The sequence below is a fragment of the Bacillus rossius genome, chromosome 16 (assembly GCF_032445375.1).
Source record: "Bacillus rossius redtenbacheri isolate Brsri chromosome 16, Brsri_v3, whole genome shotgun sequence".
NCBI lineage: Eukaryota > Metazoa > Arthropoda > Insecta > Phasmatodea > Bacillidae > Bacillus > Bacillus rossius.
The window spans coordinates 23,996,471-24,009,971 of record NC_086343.1 but is presented as its reverse complement, the minus strand read 5'-3'; the positions used below and the strand labels follow the sequence as shown (position 1 = coordinate 24,009,971).

The window sequence follows — 13,501 nt, the reverse complement described above, 5'->3', positions numbered from 1 at the left end:
GGGATCGATGATTCTTTATAAAAAGGTATATTGCCAACCCCCCCCTTTTGGAAATTTAGTTGTTGCGCCCCTGCTGGGAGTACTTGCGCATCTACTCCACGTTTGAACCGGGTTGAGTTTGCGAGGGGTGCGTTCCACCAGCGGGAGTCAATACTGAAGGGTCGAGGCCGGGCTAAATGGCCTCCGGTCGGTACAAAGTCACAACCAAATATTCTAGAAGCAATGGGGAAAAACAGTGCTATTAATTAAGGTGAGCTAAATTAGGTTTCAAAGTTGTGTGTGTGGCCTTTTATTTAAGTCCAGCAAGCAAACCAAGAGAAGCTTTGTAGTTAGCTGCTGTTGCTCCAAATGCAAGAATGTGGTAGTAATATGACCAACTCATTGAGGTATCCGTATTAATTTAATATGAAATAACGGGACTTTCTACAGTACTACTGAATTAACTTTATACAAAACAATAAGTTTTAAGAGTTAGCAATACTTAAATAGACAAACCAAAGCAGCATGTGTGTTGTCATGTAGGTATCTTTTCATTAGAATGCTACATGTATGTTGTTTAATAAAAAACTGAGGTTGACCTGATGGCAGTTACAAAGCTCCTACAAATAAGCAATGTATGTAGGTATATCTTGTATCAGAGTTATAGTTTAGACACATATTGAATGGAGCATAATCAGCTTTGTTTTATCACAGTTGTGCATGAACTCACATGAGTTAACCAAGATTCTCTAGTGGCTTTTAAATGGCAGGTAACTTTTAAGTTCAAATAAATACATTGACGTCCCTCGGCCTATCGTCCCTAATTTCCTGTGGTGAACTGTCCTGATTTGCCCGTGTAGCTCTCGTCGGTGAGGGAGTGAGTTCAGGCCAACGTGGCCGGGACCGGAAAGTAAGGGACCAGGAGGTAACTTTGCTTATGTGGAAGGAATGGTAGATGGTAACAAAGATAATACGATGCTGTCCGTTTTCACGAGCTCCTTTATTCCGTGAAGACTCCTGTCGCAGCCTGGCCGGCACGTCGCGAAACGAGCATTTTCCTCTGCCGCAACTCGGACTCCTGGAAACAAACACTTGGAGACAAAATGAGAACCGGCGTAACAGCGAATGCGGTCCCGTAGCGAATCGTACCGGTTACAAAAAGTTCAGCGATGCTTCGTAGCACGTACGCGACTCGTGATGTATGCGTAGACGACTCTATAACGATATATACAGGTTAAGAAATTAGGAAGGTCCATAGGTGCACTGCGTGCGTCTCGAGCGTAATGAGTTGCGGAGTTACGAAGACGCGATCTTGTTAACGAGGCTTATCGCGAGGAATCCTGTCACATCCTGGACGACCACGTCGGTAGACGAACGTTTCATCCACGCTGCGACCCGGACCCTGTGCTACTTCTCGCGGAGCGGAGCGAAGCATGTCCGCCCCGTGCGACCCCCAGTAGGCAACTGACTGACACTCTGCGCTCAGTCGCCCGCCCGCGTGGGCTGCGGAGGGGAGGAAGGGGAAACGGGCCGGCGGGGAAGACGCGACTCGCGCGGCGGGCCAGGCTTGCCGATCTACATGATAAGGACACAGCATAAGCACTTAAAAATATATACAGAAATCCTGAAATGCAAAGTATTAAAAAGAAAAGGACATTATAAATTATTAACATAAACGTAGACACTCGTGAATATTTACAACGGAACATAGTGACAATAAGTATAAGATATTAGAAATTATTTACAACACACAAGATCGGTTTTGGACGTTCCAGGGCGCACGCGGGTGCGTCCCTGCTCGTAGCACTGCACTTAGGTTGCACTAGTAATGCAAGAGAGGACGTTGACGAGGCATAACGGCCTGAAGGAGCCGAGGAGACACTTGGGTCGACGTCAACATGAATATAATTATTATAATGAAATATTTTTGCGAGATTCTGTGTTAATACTTATTTATACACATAAACTAATAATTGCAATGTAGATTACATTAACAAAAAAGCTATGGTAATACCACACGCAAAGTGTGACTTGCGGAAGAATAATATGTGTATTTGTAAAATATGTACATGTAGTACGTCTACAAATCAAACTGACTTTTTTAAAAATACATTCTTTTGCTGTTGTAAAGTTCTCAAGACATAACACTAGCACCCTTTAGATCTCAATTAAAAATAAAGCTACTTTCTGTTTAGTAATAGTTAAAACCAAATATCTGACTACGGTGCTAGTTTAATTTCATATTTTGTTCTTAACAGTTGTTCAAAGACAAAAAATGAAGATGGATAAAATATAGTATTTCTCAGGCAATCTATATCACTAAATCCATAAATAGGGAAGGAATGAACTTTTGTACATATAATAAAATATTAAATTAAAATGGCTTTTTGCATTAAGTTGCTGTTTCAGATTTAATCTTCTGAATCTACTGATTTAAGTTTAACATCTATAGAATTTGTTGACTTGTCCCAGGCAGAGGGGAGGAGCGGGAGCGGTCCCCGAACAGTGGTCGCTGCCCATGAGCAGGGGGGGGGGGGGTCGGGCAGAGGGGAGGAGCGGGAATGGTCACCAAGAAGGGGTCGCTGCCCAAGAGCATGAAGAGGTCGTCCGGGGGGGGGGGGGGGGAGAGTGGGAGCGGTCCCCGAGCAGGGGTCACTGCACAAGAGCAGGGAGAGGTAGGAAGGAGGAGCGGTCCTCCAGAGAGGTCGCTGCCTAAATAATACTGCTCAAGCATTCTGGCAATTTTATTTACCCAGAATTACTGGGAAGCCAGAGTAAATATACAATGTATGTACAAATTCATCAGGGAGGGCACATCTGTACCCTTCCTGTGCATACATATTCTATTTACATTCACTTGTATAATTTAAAGGCTTCTTGTTACAACACTGGGTATTTACATATTTGTCCTGAATTAGGCTGGGCAGGTAGACAAAGTTTCCTTAATTTACATTCCCCTTTGTCTTACATCTAGGGGCGGGTGGCGAACTAACTTTCCTCCCCATAGATTATGTAGGATGGGTGGCGCACTTGGGGCTTGTGCTATCATACCAGCCGAGGCCAAACTGGTGGACATGACGGTTTGTTTGACTCGAGGTCTCTCGTGCTCCTCGGGAGTTGAAAAAGTTGAGAGCAAGTTGACCTGAGGGCAAAAAGAGTCGGTAACTTTTAATACACGAAGAAAACGCGATTTGTTGTAAAACAATGATGGCGGAAAATATAGCAGACATCGTGAGAAATTTGTTTGGAAATGGAAGATTCATCTGAAGATGAAGTAGCTATTGATTTACCATATATTGGACTACAAATTATGAGAGAGCTTGATAAAGGTAAAAAAAAATATATAATTATTGCTTTTTGACTTTAAACCGTCTGTGGTATGCATAAGCTAACCTGTACTAGGAAACTATTGCAAATCTTTTGATTGTTAAATAAAGGACGCCGAATAAGTGATATTGTAATGTTTTTCCGCTTCAATGTCGTCATCTATTAAAATATTACCGTCATCACCAAATGTAGCTTGATAACATATTGACTCCATCGTCAAAGTCGCGCCAAAACAACCAGCAGACGACTTGCCCTCGCAACTCATCCTCGAGAGGAGGAGCATCGAGAGCATGACCTGAGTGACCTGAGAGCAACTTGCCCCCGCGAGTAAAACGACCATCCGCCTTACTGCTTCCGGAAAAGGGCGCCCCGAGAGTTGACAGGTCAAAAAGAGACCTCGAGTCAAACAAACCTCTTTTGGCTGAATATCTGGTTACCTGTAGTTCGAAAGGTAAAAGTTGACATAATTGTCACATACCACTGTCAACAGCATTTAAAAGTACTTTTTCTAAAATAATAATTTCTGTGTTGGCTTAGTGATAAAAAAAATTTGCCTATAGTTTGTATTAATTATTTAAGATTTTTTGAATGTTGTTTTTTTTGTCCAGTTTTTAATGTTTTGCTTCTGCATACTAAGCCGCTCTAATTTGCAGACAAATGTGAACAGCAGGAACAATGGACAGAAATTACCTGTTATTTTAGGAGTCCGACGAAAATATTTCTGTATTTACAATACGAAAATTTCATTTTTTGTGCTTGGTACTCCTCTTACCAGCTTTTAGCTGTTTACTTGTTTTCTGTATTGTTTTTGGTTTTACATTTTAAGGATGGCCGAGACTGAGGTAAGTGTCACGTGGAAATAATTTCAATTACTTTAACATTTGATGTTCTTGTTCTAACTTCGTAATTTCTTATTTTATAGCTGACCAAGGCTTTGCGAGATTTGCCGATTCGCGTACAAACTGCAAGTAGGAAGGAGAGATTAAATGTTCTGCAAAATGTCGTGTCGGTGTTGTCAAACCCAGGTAATATGTTATTATTAGTATTATTTTATTATTATTATTATTATAGCTGCAATTGGGTACAGAAGTGCACGGTGGCAAGTATTCTCCCTACTTTCCCCGCACTTTTCTTCTGAACTCATCCACACTCCCAACCGACACACACTTATCCAGCCTATTCCATTCCCCTACCGTCCTCTACACCATCGCATTCTTTCCCCTTTCTGTCCTCCTGTCTTTGCAATAATTGACTAAATATTAGCATTACTAAATACTTATGTGGAATTTATTATAGGATTTAGTAAAAAATATTGTAGGTAGGATTATGAGTACGAATATAATGGTTGGTCGAATTTTTTAAAAATATAGTAGAGTCTCGATAATCCGGACCCCGCTAGTCCGGACATCCGGTTAATCCGGACGGATCTAAAAAAAAAATGATGTAAAAGAATGTTGTGACAAAAAAAAATAAGAATACATTTCTAAGATAAGGTCCTCTTGTCCTCAGTTGCCGGGAGTCATACCGCTAGTTTTCTGCTCATTGTATGTTTTCCAAGAAATTACTCAGTCTATACCAGTCTATACCTGCGAGTTGTTTTGTAAGTTACATACATATGTACATAGTTTCTTAAGTACTTTATAATATAACACAGTTTTTCAAGCATAAAGCTTTTTTCTTAAGCCTATAAAACATTTTTGATATATTTTAAAGTTGATTACTGTTATTCCGGACTTTCGGTGATCTGGACAAGTCCGGATTAGCAATTCTCTACTGTATTAATAATAATTAAAACATTATAAATCTTGTAAATCATATAGGTGTAATTGTATACTGTAAGGGTGCCACTCAGAATGAAAAGGTAAATGCCCGTAAATGGATTTATTCGGTTCCTTTTTTTTATTTATAATGATTCTGTGGAGGTGTATTCTGATATTACTAGAACTTCATATGTAATTAACCTTTTTAACATTTGCCTCTGCAGTGACTGGCTACGTATTGTGAGAGTCTCTACTGTGCTTGCAAACAGCTTGTAATACTCGGATATCGCAGCTTTTAGAACAGAAAGAAAAAATTGGAAAACATGGTTTTCCCACACTACACACGTCCCTAAATTTACCCAGAAAGGATGGTTTCTTAATTCGTACTGGTTCGTGAAAAATAATAGTTTACAGCCTACATTACAATACCTGTGTTTTCACACTGCTGGCACCATTCATTGTTTACCTGCGATCGTGTGTGTGTGTGTGTGTGTGTGTGTGTGTGTATATGTGTGTGTGTGTGTGTGTGTGTGTGTGTATATATATATATATATATATATATATATATATATATATATATATATATATATATATATATATATCTTTGTTTAGTTTAGCACAATTATAGGCAACTAGGGAAAATTAAAAAAATGCCATTTTTTCTGTTTTATATATTGTAGATTATCCCTGTATCCTGAAGGCTTGATTCTGATGGAATGATCCTGTTTACTTGGTCCTGTGGTAAATGATGCTTGCTGTTTTAATTCAGTACATCGGAAGATCTTGTACATTAAAAAAAAATTGTTATATGATAATGAATTATGATCGTAAATCTATTAAAAAGTTTTTTTTTTTTGTTTTTTTAATTTACAACCATAATTCTTATTTTGCAATTTCTTTTATGTGGTAGCTATTGAAGAATTCCACTATCCACCTCTTGGCTCTATCATCAGGTCAGTTCACTGATACCAAATTGTTGTTTTATGAACCCCCCGAGTTTGGGTTCATATAGTTTGTTTTAATGTGTCCCATTCATCACACTTGGTAACGAGGATCATCCTGATTACATATACTTGCAAAGTTTCAAATCGGTACAACAGTTAGAAGTAGGTTAATATCGACTTCCATGATTTGTTTACATTGTTTGTTACAAGTGAAGCTAATAAAAGTGTGTTAAAAATAAACTTCTTTAAATGGTAGTTTTGAGGTCTTTTCTTTACATTTGATGATTCTGTAAAATGACATTGCGATATAGTTCAAAATAGGTACTGATTTTTAACATTTCAAACAGTTGGTTGGCTTGTGTTAAATATATTTAAAATACTGTAAAAATTTTTGAACTGTTGGGTAGATAGTTACATCTAAAATAATACTTAACTGTCTTTCTTGGTTCAAGTAGTAGCCTACTCAAAAACACCATTTTTGTAATTTTAATATTTTTTGTATGTGAATCAAGGAAACTATATATGGATTCATTAGTTGTGCAATATACAACCTCTAAGCCCTCATAATTTGTAGCTTAGTTGACCCAACTTAGGTAACCCAGCCTGCTGTATGTAGGTTGTTTGAATTATAGGAAACATGTTCACCTAGTTTAATCTGGCACATTACAGGGAAGCAAAGCTAAATAAACTGTTATAAAATTTTTTAACAGTTTTGTGGCTTTAATAATTTATTAAGTAGGTAGTTTTAAAGGAGGGCCACTTTTCTGACATAAAAAGTAATAAAAAATTCCTAAATTCCCCCCCTTCATCTTCCCTTGACAGTTTTTTCAATCATTCTAAGAGGACATTGTGATACTTCAGTTTTAATGTAGCTAACCTAATATAACCAACCGTTCACATTATTTCAAACTATTTTATTGTAGCTGACCTAACCAAACCAACGGTTTACATGATTTTGCAGTATTTTTAAATTTAGCTAACCTTTACCTAACCAATCGTCCAGACAATTTTGGAGTATTTTAATGTACCTAACCAAACCCAAATGAGTTTTCTCAGGATATCACAGTATTTATAATGCAGTTAACATAACCTAACCACTTGTTAAAATGGTTAATATACTACTCAAAGTATCATGGTGCCCTCTTAGATAATGTTTCAGAAACATGTTAGGAAATTATATAAAGCATTTTGGAATTAATTGTGATTTTTTTTCCCCCAGAAAAGTGGCTTTCTTTCAGAATTACCATTAATGGTGTAAATCATTGGTGGATACAGCTTAGAATCTCAGGGTGGGAAAATAGCCGGAGGGATTTGGGTGAAGGTTTTACCCCTCCCTCTCCCAGTTACATGGGGAAGTCAGAAATTAAAAATAATACAGAATATCTTGGTGCATTTCTGAGGTTTTGAATAGTCATTAAAAATTTATGGATTTATACATATTTTTTTTTTCAAGTACTGATGTTTGCAAGAAATTCATAAAACTCAAAATATTAATTAATTATATTTTTTCATACAGGATGTCCCAAAAGTCCCGCATCATAGGAAGAACACTAACTTGTTACAGTAGTGTGAAACAATTCATAAAATGTGCTCCACGTGAGTGCCTGAAAGCTCACAACACAGCTGCAGGCGATCTTTCATGTTTCGCAGAATGTTTTGTACCACAATTGGCGTCATAGCGCGGCATTCGGAAGCAATTCGCTCACGCAAATGGTGTATGTCCCTGATCTTCACACTGTACACTTTGGATTTGAGATATCCCCATACAGCAAAGTCCATTGGGTTTAAATCCGGAGATCGAGGAGCCCATTCCACAGTTCCCCTTCGGCCAATCCACTGTGGAATGTTGTCGTCTAACCAATGACGAACCTGCGCGCCATAATGGGGAGGAGCACCATCCTGCATAAACCATTGAGGTTTAGCACCAATTATGTGCAAATCAGGCATCAATGAATTTCCCAACATGTCCAGGTACTTTTCACTTGTGACAGTTCCCTCAAAAACGTAAGGGCCGACGACTTGGTCATTCCATAAAGCACACCACACCATAATCCGGGCAGCTCCTTGTTGTTTGGCATCGGTATTCCAGTGTGGATTTGCGTCGGACCAGTAGCGCACATTTTGGCGGTTCACCTCACCATTAACGTATAAGTTTGCCTCATCGGAGAACATCACTGTGGACAAGAAGTCTTCGTCCTGCTCCAGTTTTTCCAGAAACCAATTGCACATTTCCACACGTCGGTCCGGATCATCTTCAGACATGTGGTGCAACAATTGCAACTTGTAAGGGTGGAAGTTGTGCTTTTTCAGGATTCGCTGAACGGTTGACCGAGGAACACCCAATTCCAAGCTGGTTCGTCGAATGGATTTCTTGGGACTTGCTACAACCCTCGCCAAAACAGTTTCCTGCACCTCTCTTGGAGTGCTTGGTCGTCCTTATCTGGTTGCATCAGCCACACTTCCTGTTTCCTTAAATTTTTCAAGCAGGCGGCTAACAGTGCTTTGCGACACTGGCTGTCGTTCAGGGTAAAGCTCATTGAAATGTGTTGCCACGTCTCTCTGGGAGTATCCCTCTCTTCCACAGAGCAGGATAATCGCAACACGCTCTTCCTTAGTCAGCATGGTTCACCTGCAACATGAATAAAAACACTTGCAGTTTAATTGCCTATGATGCGGGACTTTTGGGACACCCTGTATATTCCGTGGAGCCCTTGATTATGGTAGGTACTATGAAACACATAATTTGTGATATTTACAGTTTACATATCCAAAACATACTAGAATCGAAAGTGAGACATGACTAAACAACTAAACTCTGCGCTTCAGCACATTTATTTCTAAACCGTTCAAACTATCGCCATGGGTAAACAGATAATTATAGGTCATAGACATACAAACAGCAATTGTGTTTTTCATTTCTCTATGTCCACCACACTGTCATATGAGCACTATCCATTTTTCTTTTACTCGCGGACAATATATCACCCTGTGTTCAGCCCAGGCAATGCCGGGTACTGCAGCTATGAAAATTGGTTTATTGTGATTTTTACTGTTCTTGATCCTCAATAAAAACGAATAGTAATTGTGACTGTGAGCGAGTTAGAAATGGAATACCATTTCTAATGCTTTATAAATTCTAGATTAGGGGCCTACATACAAACCATCCATTTCAGATATGTAGAGATAAATAAATAAACCCTGGCAAGACATCTGCCGGGTTCTGCTGATAGCATCTACATAGCTTTAAAATATTAAAAGTTTCACAATTTTTTACATCTAGTTTGTAAGATTAAAAAATATCTGGAAATTTTTGTATGCGCACATTCACATTTACCAGATATGCATACTGTATGGGCTAAAACAAGTATAATTACTTTATATACTGTGAATATTGAGCAGGACTTGGGATATTGCTATTGCCTCGGTATACTTATACTCATGTCTCATTACGAACAAGAATATACGGTGAATTGCAATAAAACCAAAATAACACCATAAAGCTTCCTAATACAACATATTTAGCACTGAAATGTTAATGTTATTAAAAACATTAAATAAATCAGCAATTTGACAAAACTTTACTCAAATTACAAAAAATATAATCTTTCATCATGATTAATTCATTGAATGTAATTTATGTAACATGAATTGTGTACCAGAATGCATGACCTAAATTGAATGGAAAGAAATCAATATTATATTGTTTGATCTTGCATCTTTTACATTAGTAACACAATTTTTACATTTATGATGGCACATGTTTCAAACAAAAAAAATTACAGATTTATTGTTATTTTTTTGAGTAGTTCTGTTCTAGACATTATTATTATTAGGCCTATTATTATTATAAAAATAATTTTGCTGTATATGTGTATCAGGTGTCAATCAAAATAAGACTAATTTGGTGAAATAAGTACTAAGAAATATTTTTGGTTCATATTTTTGTAAATAATATGTTTTTTTTATGAATAATGACAATATGTATAAATAAAAACAATAACACAGAAAACTACTGTTTTAAAAAAAATTTACCTAAAAATAAAACCATAAAATCTATCACTACTCATTACTTTGTTATAAAAAATTCACATCGCTTTCAAAAGAATATTGACTTACACAATCATAACACCAAATCAAAAATTGCTATACATCTCCTAACGAATAGTACAAAGATATTCCTGAAAGGTGTCAAATTTTCAGGAAGCAAGTTATAGAATAATCTTGGAAGCATTTAGCACAACAAAAATAAAATTGTTTAGATTAAATTTACACATTGAATACACTGGATTAATATTATATTTTAAATTTTATCTGTTAACACTACAGCAAAAAGATAAAAAAACTTATAATTTTAATTTAATTTAAAGCTTAATTACATGTCATATTCCTGGTGGTCTCATATATATATGTGTGTATATATATATATATATATATATATATATATATATATATATATATATTTTTTTTCTTTGCCATATATTTTAATTGTTCTTGAATTAAAGGGTGGTAATACTTAAATAAATCATATTCTGTTTAGTTTTTTTTGTCAATTTCATTTATGTGCATGAATATTCAATGTTAATTTAATATTATTGTGTTTAAAGACTTATACTTGTATTATATGTAAATGAATGGTTATATATTTCAGAGTCTGTGCTCATGTGGGATCAACAGAATGTAAATTAATACATAAATAATAAAGAAAATTTTTTTTTGAGGTTTCAAAATACTAATTAGCACCTGTAAGCATAAGTTCAGAACATGTTGTTATTATTGGTTCCAAATAATTAAGATAATTATTGATGTATCATAATGTTAATAACCACTATGATCTAGTATCAGTCGATATTGCTGATAAATAGAGCTGGGGGTAGGGACTTAAGTTTTGCTCGCTGATTCTCCAACGCTAATGGCTGAACACTGGGTCGTTCTAGCAAGAGGATAGGCCCCCTCAGTAAGTCAAGTGCGGTGTGGGGCTAAGCCACTGGCTGTTGGTCCTACCATCTGCTGCACCGCAACTTTCACCAGCCACAGCTGGTGTGAATACTTCTCAACTGTGGAATGTGCACATTGAATGCTGGCAAAGTTCGCTACAGTTCCAGCAAACCTTAGTTGTGTTGTGTGCATCATCCAACGAGCTGCCGATGCACTCCTAGATTGTAGCTCTTACATGCTTCATGAAGTTTTCCCTTGCATTAAGGTAGTCTGGCTGACTGCGTGGTACAGGATCCTGGTAAAGTGGCGGCTAGGAGCACTGCCTATCATGTCTCTGGTTGTGTTTTGTTTTACAAACATTGTTGTACAGAATTACAATGTAAAAATTAGTGACTTTTCCCTGACATGTTGCTATAACAGCAAAAAAATCGAAGCCAGGCTTAACAAAAGTTTGCCATTGATATTACAGTACAGGATTTCCACGGACAGGAAAACTTTAGAAAAATAAAACATAAGGAATTGAAAATATGTCTACAAAACATGGAGTAGGGCCTACATGGGAAAATTATCAGTACTAAGTACAAAACATTATCAGTAATTGTCGAAACTATTTAATTTAGTAATCAAAATCTTATTTTACCAGCATTAATTAAACATAAGGGACACAAATAACTGTGTATTAAATTTAATTGGAATCAACTATCTATAGTTTTAACTTTTATCACAATGGATAGTGTATAATTTATTCTTTTGATTTTCATACTGGCAATGTTGGTTACATGATGTTGATTGAAATAATAATAGTGCAATCCAAGCATGTGCGAATGCTAGTTTTTTTTATGCAAAGTAAATATCAAATTGAATACGTATTAATTTTTTTGATGGTTGACTTAAGTGATTAACTAATTAGGTTTTTATGTGTAACATCATTAAATAAAAATTATAAAAAAATTATGTATAATATTAACACTAAAAATTCATAAAAGCAAACAGTGTGCTACTTTTTGATTTTTTTTCAAATAACCAACTTAAAAACAACCTATACAACAAACAAAATTTATACAACACCAAAAAAAAAAACAACTAAATATGCATGAGCAAATATTAGGCTTACAATTTTTAAAAGCATTGCAAAGCTTATATCAGACGCACAGCTTTGCATCACAAGTGAAGCTATAATAAAAATCTAAAAAAAAAATTTGGGCAAAATCAAATTGAATATTAAAAAGAGCTTCTATTGATTCGCTTAGTCGAAGCTTTGCACAGGCCTAAAGCAAACTGTATATTGTGATGGTAATATGTATTTTAGTATATATATCTGTTATTTTACCTGATAGGCAGATAAGAGAGATGCGACAAGGATAAGATGTTTGATTGGACAGGGGGAAAAAAAGAAATCTCAAGGGAAATTAGCTGACGTGAGAGTGTTGGATTGCTGTAAAGCTGGCAGTACTACTGTCTGAGTCTGTAATGGTTTTGACGCTCTAATTATTCCATCCTAAAAAAACAGCAGTAATAAATCAAGTCGAAACATCAGGAAATAATTACCACGATACATGAAAACAAATTAGAAGCTTAAAACAGTTTAAATATAGTAATGTAAATAAAAAAACAGTTTTGGATTTTTTTTTTTTATACGAAACAGTTTTATCCTGAAGCTTGATGAAACTTTTCACAATTGCACTTGAAATACAAAATAAGATGCTGTCGCTGTCTGCATGATTTCGAAAAACCAACCCCACATGTGTTTTCAAAATATGTGCTTTTTCGTTCACTCTTATGTCACATACATGTGTACATCTGTTGCTCCAGGGATCACGGAGGGCATCGTGCGTGGCATCTGCAAGGTGCTGGTGCTCACGCTGCCCCGGTACCGGGACAGCACATCGCAGTCGTACGTGCGCAACGTCATAGTGGAGCTGACGAGGCTGCACTGCGACTGGACCATGAAGCACCTCACCGCGACCCTGAGCGACGTGGCCTCTGCCCACAAGAGCCTGGTTCACACGTGAGTGGTGCTCCCGGCCAGCCCTGTGGCTGGAGGAGATGTGATTACAGTTTCAAGGCAGAATTTTAATGAAACATTTTCATGCAACATTGTTTTGAAATGTAACTGATGCCAAATAGACATAAAGCGAGCTCTTTAAGTGTCTAGGTTTGAATTGCCAAAGAAGTCTCACTTCTTATCACATGTACTGAGTTATACAGGCTCTTTTTTTTTAAATTTATTTTTTGAATTACTTTATACACATGCAACATTGTGTCAAAATTTTCAGAGCAATCTGTTGAAACTTTCGGAAAATATAAATTTAAAAAAAAAATTAATTACATAAAAACGTGTGCGTACTGAATACAAATTTTGTATGAAAAGGGCATGAGTCTTTGACTCGTGCCCTTCTCATGACAATTTGTGCTTATACAGGCATTCGTTTCTCCCACACAAAGTAATGTGACACATGCCTTCTTTGCCCAGAATTTGGATATAGTGCTAAACAATATGGTGGTGGAACTAACTCAATTTCGCCGATTTCGTGACTCATGCCCTTTTCATAACAA

General features: G+C 36.6%; 1 protein-coding gene and 1 long non-coding RNA gene across 2 annotated transcripts in view; one reads left to right on the top strand and one right to left on the bottom strand.

Annotated features, from left to right (window-relative positions):
- The first annotated feature begins 4,048 nt into the window (after positions 1 to 4,048).
- LOC134539814 (stalled ribosome sensor GCN1) overlaps positions 4,049 to 13,501 on the top strand; it is a 151,126-nt gene continuing 141,673 nt past the window's right edge. Inside the window, exons 1-3 of the mRNA XM_063382099.1 lie at positions 4,049 to 4,148; positions 4,229 to 4,331; positions 12,758 to 12,953. Coding sequence (XP_063238169.1) covers positions 4,134 to 4,148; positions 4,229 to 4,331; positions 12,758 to 12,953 — 314 coding nt within the window. The 5' untranslated portion in view covers positions 4,049 to 4,133. The remainder of the gene's footprint in view (positions 4,149 to 4,228; positions 4,332 to 12,757; positions 12,954 to 13,501) is intronic.
- Positions 7,403 to 12,824, bottom strand: LOC134539816 (uncharacterized). The gene is made up of 2 exons (XR_010076351.1): positions 12,736 to 12,824; positions 7,403 to 8,639 (listed from the first exon to the last, which is right to left on the bottom strand). It is a non-coding gene; the product is annotated as an uncharacterized LOC134539816 (long non-coding RNA).